Source organism: Hylobates moloch, unplaced genomic scaffold (assembly GCF_009828535.3).
Source record: "Hylobates moloch isolate HMO894 unplaced genomic scaffold, HMol_V3 SCAFFOLD_2, whole genome shotgun sequence".
NCBI classification, from domain to species: Eukaryota; Metazoa; Chordata; class Mammalia; order Primates; family Hylobatidae; genus Hylobates; species Hylobates moloch.
This window is the reverse complement of record NW_026652277.1, coordinates 11,636,474-11,648,968: the sequence shown is the minus strand read 5'-3', so window position 1 is coordinate 11,648,968 and position 12,495 is coordinate 11,636,474. Positions and strand designations below refer to the sequence as shown.

Sequence of the window (12,495 nt, the reverse complement as noted above, 5' to 3'; positions counted from 1 at the left end):
TCCCTTTTATTTCTTAAGTTGTGTTTCTTTTCTTTTTTTTTCTTGAGACAGAGTCTCACTCTGTTGCCCAGGCTGGAGTGCAGTGGCACGATCTCAGCTCACTACAACCTCTGCCTCCTGGGTTCAAGCGATTCTTGTGCCTCAGCCTCCCTAGTAGCTGGGATTACAGGCATGTGCCACCACACCCGGCTAATTTTTGTATTTTAGTAGAAACGGGGTTTTACCATGTTGGCCAGGCTGGTCTCGACCTCCTGACCTCAGGTGATCCTCCTGCCACGGCCTCCCAAAGTGCTGGGATTACGGCGTGAACCATCGTGCCTGGCCTATTAAGTCATATTTCTAAGACTTCTTTCTTGCAGTTTGTTTGGAAGCCAAACTGTGCCGAAGATAGACATTTGGGGTCATTTAATTCAGTAAATTCTTACATTTATTAGTTGAATAGTTTCTATGTTAATGGAAAAATATGTATTCATAACATTAATAAACTGGATTTTCTAAAAAACACTCTCTAGCAGTTTTTTGAATGCCACAGTAATTTCAAGTAACTATATTTTTCTAGAGTTAGAGGCAAAATCTTAGACTGCTTACTTCAGCCCTATATGTACTTGTTGTTAACCCTTTGGTGACGTGACAAGTGGGTTTGTTCGAATGGCAGGATGCAGGCGCCATTGGGATGGGTTTGGTGGAGAATGGGAAGGGAGGGAGTGAAGATACTAGATATAGATAAGTCTTGAGGAGTTTTGCCAGAAAGGGAAGAGAAACAGGGAGGTAGCTAGAGAAGGTCATAGAGTTAAAAGACAGGGTTTTTTTTTTTAAGGTAGAAGATATTATGGAATCTTTATATGCTCATGGAGCAGTCCTTTAGAGTTGAAATATTGGATTTTACTTTGCTTGATGCTGCTACAGCCAAAGGTATGATCAAATACAAATTAGTATTATAGGTGTCTTAGGTGATCTTCTGTCTTTATATATTAAAATAACATGTCTTCATATATCCAGAAAGCTCCTAATTTATGAAATAAATCTTACATTTATGTTATTTAGGAGCACAAGCAATCAAATAAAACATAATCATTATAATCCCTTGGAGGAGAGAATAGTTTACTTCTCTGAGAAACTTCCCATCTTATATGAATCAGTAGCCATTTACTCAGCCACTCATTTCTTTAGCAGATATGTTTATTGGGTACCTATTGTGTGCTTAACAGTGTGCATCAGGCTAAGTATAAAGTGATAAATACAACTGAGGTGGTTCCTGTTCTACCAGAAGGTAGATATTTAACAGCTAAACAAGTGTATCATTTCAAATTGTGATAAATGCTAAGAGCAGAATGCTTTGGTAGAGATTAAGGGAAGGGCATTCCTAGATAGGATAATGGGGAAAAAGTCTCTGAGGTCATGAATTTCAAACAGGGCAAAATAAAGTGGAGCCATCCATCCAGGTGAAAATTTAAGGGAATATGGGAAACGTCTTGAGGGAGAAAAGAACCTGTATTTAAAAAACTAAAAGAAGGCCAGCACTAATAGAGGGCAGGGCACGATCCGATGTGAGAGGGCAGAGGTACCCACCAGGGCAAGACTAAAAGCAGGGAGCCTGGACAGAAGGCTGTTGTAGTGTGACTCAGGTGAGAGATGATGGTCAGCTGTCTAGCATATGGCAAGGCACATGGAGAGAAGTCTGGATTTGAGCTATTTAGGAGGTAGAACGACCTGGCTTATTTGGTACTGGATTGGATATGGGCGTGTAGGGGGTGAGGCATCAAAGATGATAGTTAGTTTTCCAGATTGGGCCACTGGCTAATCTCTGGGACAGGAAACAAGGGACCAATGAGCAAAAGTTTCACTTTGGCCATGTTACACTTGAGAAGCCTTTGAGGTGTCCAAATGGAAATGTATGGAGAGCAGAGGGATATTTGGAGTGAAAACAGAAATGTGATGGGTAGAGTATGTTTAAAGCATCGGAATACATGATTCATCCCCGGTGTAAAGTGCGGACAGAGAAGAGAAGCAGGGTCAGGATTGAGCCCTGAAGAACCCTAACATTTAGAAATAAGGTAGAAAAGCTGATGAAGTCAAAGGAATAGAAGTTTTTGATATGGTCCAACAATTTTTGCTTATTGACAGTTCTTGAAGAAGCAAGCTGGAAAGATGGGAAGATGTAATTGAGGAGGGAAGTTCGGATTCACATTTTTGCAGGAGATGTGCTTTTTGTGCTGGAGAAAAACTTAATTCTATATTAGGCCCTAGTTTATAAGCATTATCAAAATACTGAACAACTGTACAGAGTCTCTTTGTTTTGATGAAATTGTCATAGGAAGATGCAGTATCCTAGAGACATTAATTTTCCATAAATCAAGCCCTTAAACTTAGTGTAATCCTAATTATATCACACCAGGAAGATGTTTTGTTTTGTTTTTGCAAGAGAAAGAGAAGAGCAGGGAGATCAATGCAGAATGAATTTAAAGTTATTTCTTAAAACATCCTTAAGAATAAGCAAAATAGCTAACAGATTTTCAGGAAATGAGTGAAATGCTCTACAAGATATGAAAACATCATTCTCAGTAAACTATCGCAAGGACAAAAAACCAAACACCGCATGTTCTCACTCATAGGTGGGAATTGAACAATGAGAACTCATGGACACAGGAAGGGGAACATCACATTCCGGGTACTGTTGTGGGGTGGGGGGTGGGGGGGGCGGGGACAGCATTAGGAGATATACCTAATGCTAAATGACGAGTTAATGGGTGCAGGAAATCAACATGGCACATGGATACATATGTAACAAACCTGCACATTGTGCACATGTACCCTAAAACCTAAAGTATAATAAAAAAAAAAAAAAAGAAAACATGGCTGGGCACTGTGGCTCACACCTGTAATCCCAGCACTTTGGGAGGCCAAGGCGGGTGGATCACCTGAGGTCAGGAGTTCAAGACCAGCCTGGCCAACATGGTGAAACCCTGTCTCTACTAAAAATACAAAAAAATTAGCCAGGCATGGTGGTAGGCGCCTGTAATCCCAGCTACTCGGGAGTCCGAGTCAGGAGAATCGCTTGAACCTGGGAGGTGGAGGTTGCAGTGAGCCGAGATCACACCACTGCACTCCATCCTGAGGGGACAAGAGCAAGACTTCATCTTAAAAAAAATAAAAATAAAACATTTTAAACCGACAATAATAGTTTGATACAGGAACAGATTAATGAAATGGAGGAGAATCCAAAGTAGACCCAAAACATGACTGTTTAGTAACATGATGAAGATAACATTGCAAATCAGTTAAGGGAAAACAGACAATAAACAAAAATAAAGTTGACATTCTGTTTTATTTCCACAGCAGAATTAATTGCAAATCTATCAAACACTCCAATAATTTTGAAGGCTGTTGGGCCCTGCATCGAGCGCTTTACATGTATTCTTTGCATAGTGCTGTCAGATACTGTTAGTATTCCTTTGCTTTAGCTAAAGGAACAGAGGCTTGGAAAGACAAGAAACTTGCTGGCTGGGCATGGTGGCTCAACGCCTATAATCCCATCACTTTGGGAGGCCGAGGTGGGAGGATCATGAGGTCAGGAGATCGAGACCATCCTGGCTAACATGGTGAAACCCCATCTCCAGTAAAAGTACAAAAAATTGGCTGGTTGTGGTGGTGGGCGCCTGTAGTCCCAGCTACTTGGGAGGCTGAGGCAGGATAATCACTTGAACCCGGGAGGCAGAGGTTTCAGTGAGCTGAGATTGTGCCACTGCACGATCTCTCTGCATGGGGGACAGAGTGAGACTCCGTCTCCAAAAAAAAAAAACTTTATTACGGCTACATGGCTAGGACGTGGTGGAGTCTGTTCTCAACTATTTTACTGTGTTGCCTTCTAGCACAGGATGCTATAAGAAACTTGAAGAAATGACAGGCCAGGAAGAAAAAATTTATAGTCTACACAAAGGCCTAATACTTCTGCTATAGCAAATCAATGAGAAATGATGAATGATCTAGTTGTTTTTTTTTATTGTGTGAAAGGTAATAGCAAAATCATGCCAAAGGTCATGAGTAATAAAATAGTATGCAAATTAAAATGAGCCTTTTCACTTATCAGACCATCAGATATTGGGATTTACTAAGTGATAATATCCAGTATGGTTTTGTTTGAGTAAACGTGTTTGTAAATGTCTATCAGTCCAGCTTTTTTAGAGGGAAATTCAGTAAACCTGTAGACTGGGCTTGCCAGTTGATCTAAAAATTTACCCCTAGTTAGTAATTCTGTTTATAAAGCTAAATATACAAAGATGTCACATTGTGATAGGAAAGAAAGTCCTTCCATGTGTGGGAAGGAGCATTTAAAAAAAAAATTGTCTGTCAATAAATAATAAGGTCATAGCAATGTAATTAGCTCTGTATATACTCAAAGAGAAAGATAACCAAGATATAGGATTAAACAGTAGAAAAAATACGTATGTTGAGTATACAGCAATATGCATAGTGGTTGCTTGTGTCTACATGTATATATTATTAGTATATGCAAGAAAAAATCCCAAAGAACATACTCCATTGTTAATAGTTGAAAAAATCCGAAAGAACATACTCCATTGTTAATAGTTGTTGCATCTTGGGGTTGGGGCAGTGGGAAGTCGCTGGACTTACCAATACGTTTTTGTATTTAAATATTTTATGAAGAGAATATGCTGATTTTCTAATCAGGGAGAAACATCAAGATTTGTCTATTGTGATCCTTTTGAATTTTAAGTAAAAAGTCTTTATAAATCTTATGAACCTGGGAAGACTTCAAGCAGATTATGATAAACTAGAGCTTAAGCAAGAAACAATAAAACAGGATTTTGCTTGATTTGCAAGTCTCTTGAATATATGGGGCCTATATCAGAAGAATATTTAAATGGTGGTAGAGCAGTTTCCAAGACATTGAGGGCCTTTCAGCATGACCTGCCTAGCTTCGTGGAACATTCAGCTTGTCCCTCTTTGCTCCTCATTCATCATTCATGTGTTTGCAGTTCCCTAAGTGTACCATGCTGGTTCATGTCCTTGATTTGCACCTGTTCTTCCCCTGCCTCAATTCCCTCTACGTCCCCCAAACTGCTCTTTTACCATCTGCTTGAAAGAAGTTGATGAAGTCTTTAACATTCTCAAATGTGCCATTTCTATTCAGCCTTTCGTGAAAGGCACGCAACCACTCCCAGCCAGGTACAGGTAGTCACTTCATCTCCTCCACATGTGCCATACACCTATGATGTATCATCATAATTGTTTCTGTATCTGCCTTAACAAGCTTATGAGCTCTTTGAGGGTAGAGGCTGAGTATTTTTAACATTACTATCTCCAAGCCTGTAACATGGCAAGTCTTCAGTGAAGGTACATTTAATTAATTGGTTGGAAAGTTCAGTATAAATGTTAAAAATAATTGATATTACCAACCAAGGAATTAATCCAAATGATCACAGATTCCATTCATTCTTCAGTACTCCCTGAGCGCCGGCTGTGGGTAACACCCTGCTGGGGAGCCCTGGAAAAGGGATGCAGTGATGAGCCCACCTTGCCTGGTGATTATGAAGGAAGATGTGATCTAGGAGGATGAATAGAAGGGTGTATTTGAGGAGCAGGGGGATTCGGTAGAACCCGCAGCACTGCATGCTTGGGAGAGGCTGGAGCAGTCAACAGCAGTCAAGTCCCACATTTCCTTCCATGTCATAGGCAGAGGTGTTAGGTGGAGGGAGAAATACTCCCTAGATTTATCCACGTTTCAGAAAGAGTATTATGGTGGTTGTAATTGTTGACTGTTACGGCTCTTATGATTGTTGTGTTTTAAGAAATACAGCATTGAATGAGTTTGCAATTTATATTGACATATATCAGTATATATCTTGGAGAGTTTATTATGTCCTTTTAAATTTCTTTTAGCAACGAAGTGGTGAATCTGTTAAAGTGCACCAACTAGATGTTGCCATTCCTTTGCATCTCAAAAGCCAGCTGAGGAAAGGGCCCCCACTGGGAGGTGGGGAAGGAGAGGCCGAGTCTGCAGACACAATGCCGTTTGTCATGTTAACAAGAAAAGGCAATAAACAGCAGGTAAGAAACTGCCCGCCCTGTAATTATAGCTGATTGTGAATTATCCAGTTAGGTTTTAACTTATCTTTGACCTACAAGAGGATAAGGGTTGGACAGTTTTAAAGCATTCAGTGGTAGAATAATTTCATCCCTTATATGTTTTTTTTGTTTTGTTTTTTGAGACGGAGTCTCACTTTGTCGCCCAGGCTGGAGTGGCAGGATCTTGGCTCACTGCAACCTCCTCCTCCCAGGTTCAAACGATTCTTCTGCCTCAGCCTTCCGAGTAGCTGGGATTACAGGTGTCCACCATGATGCCCGGCTAATTTTTGTATTTTTAGTAGAGACGGGGTTTCACCGTGTTGGCCAGGCTGGTCTCCAACTCCTGACCTCAGGTGATCCACCCATCTTGGCCTCCCAAAGTGCTTGGATTACAGGCGTGAGCAACTGCGCCTGGCCCCTTATGTGTTTTAAGTCATATATATTTGTAAGAATATGTAAGTACCTTGACTTCTAGCACAAACTTCCACAAGCAAGCCCCAGGTGGGGAAGGAAAGGAGGATGGCGACTGATGCAGCTCAGGAAGAGGCTCGGCTGCCGTCACTTGAAAATCACCCAACCCTTCTCCATATCCCTCTCCATTCTTGTTGTTTGCTCTTTCCCCCTTCATACAAGATGGTCCCTCAAAACCGTTTCCCCCTCTACCAAGCTGTTACTCTAGGGATTCATAGTTGATTTGTCAAATATTGAGCATCTACTACGTGCCAGGTACTATTCTGTTTCAGGTCCTGAGGCTACAGGACCTAAAATAGAACAATGTTCCTGCCCTCGTGGAACTTATCTCCTACTGAGAGAACGAGAGAGACAAATGCACATATTTGCAGATAGTGAAAGATGGTATGAAGAGAATATAGGCCAGCTCTCAGATACACCTTTAGGTGTATTTAGGTCAATACTGTAAAATTTTTTTACATCTTAACATTTCTGAGATCAAATTGCTTCTTAGAGTCCATGAAATCCTGTGATAATTGACAGCATTTATTTCTGCTTTAGCGATAAGTAAAATAATGGTGTATCTTAGAATTAATAGAATGTTAGATTTTGTTGTATATGGTAGCTGCCACAGTTATCTTAGACAAGTCCAGTACCACATTCATCTACACAGTCATTTAACAAGTATTTATTATTTACCTGCTACACACCAGGCACTTCTGTGTGCAGAACATAGGAGGATAAAGCAGGGTAAGAGGATGGAAAGAGACAGAGATGATGAGATGCCAGGAGAGGGAGGCTGCCTCTTAGGTAGGATGATCAGGGAAGACTCTACAATAAGTTGCATCTGAGATGTCCTCCCCACTAGCACAACCTCAAACAGATGATGCCTAAATTTTATCCCTGCATTTGTCAGGCAACTTCTCATGTACACCGAGATCAAAATTGTGCAGTATGCTTGTGCAGTATACAAGTGATATACTTGTGCAGCATGAAAGTGATATACTTGTGCAGCATGAAAGTGATATACTTGTGCAGCATGAAAGTGATATACTTGAACGGTATACTACTTTTTGCTGCAGTGATACCGCCTATATACCAATTAGAATCGTGGAGTGTGATCGGGCATGGTTGCTCACACCTGTAATCCCAGCACTTTGGGAGGCCAAGGCGGGCGGATCACAAGGTCAGGGGTTCGAGACCAGCCTGACCAACATAGTGAAACCCTGTCTCTACTAAAAATACAAAAATTAGCCAGGCGTGGTGGCGTGTGCCTGTAATCCCAGCTACTCAGGAGGCTGAGGCAGGACAATCACTTGAACCCAGGAGGTGGAGGTTGTAGTGAGCCAAGATCGCACCATTGTACTCCAGCCTGGGCAACAGAATGAGACTCCGTCTCAAAAAAAAAATAAATAAATAATCATAGAGTGCGGAGCTGGCAAAGACGTCACGGCATGACTCTTGTATTGAGAGTTAACTTTGACAGGATCAGAGCATTGCTGAATCTTCCTCAGACACTGCCATCATCCGGCCTTGCCTCCAGTCCAGGCTCCAGCCAGGCCTCCTGGTGCTTTCAGGAGAGCCACACCCCTCCCCTCCTTCGACCAGGGTTGGGCTCTGGCACATCCCCATTCCTTTACTCTCCATTTTCTATCTGTGAGGAAAATGAGAGCTTTTTAAAAAATCAGGCCCTAAATTTGGCATTGTCCTGAGATCTTTGCTAAGACTGCTGTCCTCAGAGCACCTGGAAATGCTAATTCACCACTGTTAGAGGATTCACAAATCCCAGCATTTTTGCTTTTCTAGGGACTATTTTTCACAAATCCCAGCATTTTTGCTTTTCTAGGGACTATTTAGTTCTCTGAACTAGACTTTACTGTTTCAGTTACCACATTTTAGATCTCCTTCATTCTCTTTCTCTTTAAAAACTTAGCTTCCTCCTCCATGCCCCCCATCACCAGCTTTCTTGGCACACAGTTTCTAAAGGTAATTAGGCTGTAAAGTTGGAAGGCATGCACACATGCACGTATCTGTCTGTTGAATTGTGGAGGGCAGTACATGGCAGCTTTAGCTAGATATACCTTGGTCTCTGTTCCTGCACAGTAATGCTGTTACATTGGCACACTAAGGCCATGATTTTTGTTAACTAAAAGAGAGTTTAGGAATATCTCTTTTTGAAGGTCAGGTTGCACAACAGTAAATAATGAGTTTTTTTTCTTCCTCCCTTTCATGAAGTACATGAATATTCATTATCACCTTTGTCAACTCTACACCCCATCTGGCCCTTATAGAACGTGTAGGAATTGAGAATAAATTAATCAACGCCTACTTAAAAGAAACTTGTGGGCTTTGGAAAATAAGTATACCCCAACAGTCTGAAATTCTAAATTGTATGGGTCAAAATAAGATTATGTGTGTTTTAGAAGGAATATTTTTGGTTCAAAGTAGGTAGATTATAAACCGGGTGGCTTACGTAATTTGATGTAAATGAATTTGAAGTCCTTGTTTCTTAAAATATAGCATTTAGTTTAATTTTTAATTTTTAAGGATATATTGTCACTAAATTTTAAAAATATTAGCAGACATGAAATGAAAACTCGGAGTACTTGGTTATTAAGTAAATTTTCAATGCTTCTAAACTTTATTTGGAATTTTGGAAAATGTTCAGTTTTTGGAACATTATTTGAAGAAACATCACTGGTATGTTGTGGTCTGAAAAAGAAAGTATATTTTGTTCTGATTTTTATTCCTTTATTTGGCTTTTGGGTGTTGGCCCTTCTGGTGCAACGGTTTTTCTACAGATGTGAAATGTCTTGCCTTATAGGCATCTTTGGTTTCTAAGTGAAAGACCTCTTTGTGCATCAAATTTGTACTCGCAAATAACTTTCTGTTGTGGTATTAGGGGAAAAAAATTGCACCAATGAAGTGAGTAGTTGCAGAGAAAGAAAAAGATAATGCTTTTAGCCATTTATTTCTTACTAGATTTAAATATTTATGAATTAGAATAATGAATTTCAATTAAAACAAGTTTTAATGTAATATAAATGTTATAAAATGCTTTAAAAAGCTTTTTTATTATTTCAAACAAATGCATAACATAGTATAGTTTAATACTAGCAGACAAACCATTTTTGCAATTAATATTTACATAAGGAGTTATGATTTGTTATATTTTGAATAGAATAATTGATAGTTATATGTCATAGTAACTTGGGATTATATGTTTTTTAATTTTAGCTACAGTCATGGAGTAGCCGCAAAATATGAGCTAAATCACCTTCATTGCTATTACGTTCAGGAAATTTAGTTTGAGTGACTTCAATATTTTTATCATCTAATTTGCTATAAAGTAGTGTGTCTCTGTTAACAGTATCTTAGCAGCTCTGCAGTAAAGGCAGTAGGCAAAGGTGGCCATCAGTAAATTTGTCTCCTCATTTCCCTGTATTTATTACTGTCTCTTTTATGTTCTTTTTAAGTACATAATACTTGAGAACTTTGCCTTTTGTAAAACTTGTCTCAGAGTTCATAAAATATGTTTTTGTTCATCTTTTTTTAATTTTTATTTTATTTTATTTTTTTTTGAGATGGAGTCTCGCTCTGTCACCCAGGCTAGAGTGCAGTGGCTCGGCCTCGGCTCACTGCAAGCTCCGCCTCCCAGGTTCACGCCATTCTCCTGCCTCAGCCTCCCGAGTAGCTGAGACTACAGGCGCCCACCACCACGCCCGGCTAATTTTTTGTATTTTTAGTAGAGACGGGGTTTCACCGTGTTAGCCAGGATGGTCTCAATCTCCTGACCTCGTGGTCCACCCACCTCGGCCTCCCAAAGTGCTGGGATTACAGGCTTGAGCCACCATGCCTGGCCTCTTCATGTTTTATTTATAATTGTTTCCCTTTAGAAGATGTAAACGAAGAAATTGTTAATCTTATAAATGAATAAGAAAGCCTATATTTTTCACCTTTTTTGATCCCGTTATGAAATTTTCTTTACAATGTTTTATACTATTATTGTGATTAGTACCATCACCATTAGGCTTATTATTAGTGGATTATGAAGGAAATTTCAAATTTTATCGTCAGGAACCTAAAAAGGGGGGAAAATGGCCACCCTGTTTTATTTCTGAGTGTTTAGATAAAAACGTCTTAGAGTTGCAACTTCCAGTTTCATGATTAAGAAATTATCTATCTACTTTTTTTTTTTTTAATTGAGTTGGAGTCTTGCTCTTTTGCCCAGGCTGGAGAGCAGTGGCACAATCTCGGCTCACTGCAACCTCCGCCTCCCAGGTTCAAGCAGTTCTCCTGCCTCAGCCTCCTGGGTAGCTGGGGTTACAAGTGCATGCCACCACACCCAGCTAATTTTTGTATTTTTAATAGAGATGGGGTTTCATCACATTGGCCAGGATGGTCTCGATCTCTTGACCTTGTGATCCACCCACCTCGGCCTCCCAAAGTGCTGGGATTACAGGCGTGAGCCACCGTGCCCAGCCTCTACTTGCTGTTTTATTTGAAATCTGTTTTTTCTTTCTCTCGGTGTTCTCAAACTATTTGTAACTCCTTTGTTATTTTCTCCCAGTTTAAGATCCTTAACGTACCCATGTCCTCTCAACTTGCTGCAAATCATTGGAACCAGCAACAGGCAGAACAAGAAGAGAGGATGAGAATGAAAAAGCTCACACTAGATATCAATGAACGGCAAGAACAAGAAGATTATCAAGGTATAAAATCATCTATAAGAGAAGTGGAAATTTTTGTTGCCTTTTGCGCATCAAAATTGTTATTTTGTCTCACGTTTTAATGTCATATTTTTCCATATTTATGCTGAGAAATTCATTTTGTATCCCACTGTGTTTATTTTTCCTTCACTTATTTGTAAAATAACAATAATGTAATTTTCACCATATTTTGCTCTAATTAAATTAGAGTATAAACTGCTAGCTGTGTTTGCAAGCAAGGTGATAATCAATTTTTAATTGCTTCACATTGCCAGCCAGTTGTGTGCAGATTCATTTAACAAACAGTGTGCATTGCTTAATGACAGGGATACATTTTTAAAAATGTGGCATTAGGCAGTTTCATCATTGTGCAAACATCGTAGAGTGTCCTTGACAAACCTAGATGGTGTAGCCTACTATATACACTGAGGCTGTATGGTGTAGCCGTTACGAACTGATGGGACCACCATTGTATAGATGTCTGTCATTGACTGGAACATGGTCACGGGGCACACGACTGTATTTACCTCCTTTTGTCTATTTGGAGTCCTGGTCTTGAGGAACCTGTGTTCCTTCAGATTTGAGGAAATACTCAAATTAGGATTCTCGTTTTATGCATACATACCCAGCATTTTTCGGTTAATTGGAACCTTACATATCGAGTCCATGGAGACTTCATAAGCTAGCGTTTTGGTGTTCTGTGGTATGCAGATTTTACAGCCATAACAGTTGTTTATACAGCACTGTACTGAACAAACGGCTATTTGTGCAGGAGAGTGTGTGTAAATCAGTATTTGTGGTTTCTAATCTTTTTTTTTTTTTTTCTTAGACGGAGTCTCTCTCTGTCACCCAGGCTGGAGTGCAGTGGTGTGATCTCAGCTCACTGCAAGCTCCGCCTCGCAGGTTCACGCCATTCTCCTGCCTCAGCCTCTCCAAGTAGCTGGGACTACAGGCGCCCGCCACCATGCCCGGCTAATTTTTTGTATTTTTAGTAGAGACGGGGTTTCACTGTGGTCTCGATCTCCTGACCTCGTGATCCACCCGCCTTGGCCTCCCAAAGTGCTGGGATTACAAGTGTGAGCCACCGCGCCCGGCCTGGTTTCTAATCTTTTAATCTCACTCGTAGAATGTTCTCTCCTAGTTGATACCCAACAGTGTTTTTGTTTGTTTTAAGAGCCTTCCTCTGTCATCCAGGCTGGATGGAGTGCAGTGGCGCAATCACTGCAGCCTCAAACTCCTGGGCTCAAGT

The 12,495-nt window shown here is 40.3% G+C and overlaps 1 protein-coding gene across 1 annotated transcript in view; it reads left to right on the top strand.

The window, feature by feature from the left end:
• Nucleotides 1-12,495, top strand: part of UPF2 (UPF2 regulator of nonsense mediated mRNA decay) — a 120,765-nt gene that overhangs the window by 98,303 nt on the left and 9,967 nt on the right. The window contains exons 19-20 of the mRNA XM_032156173.2: nt 5,902-6,069; nt 11,108-11,249. Coding sequence (XP_032012064.1) covers nt 5,902-6,069; nt 11,108-11,249 — 310 coding nt within the window. The remainder of the gene's footprint in view (nt 1-5,901; nt 6,070-11,107; nt 11,250-12,495) is intronic.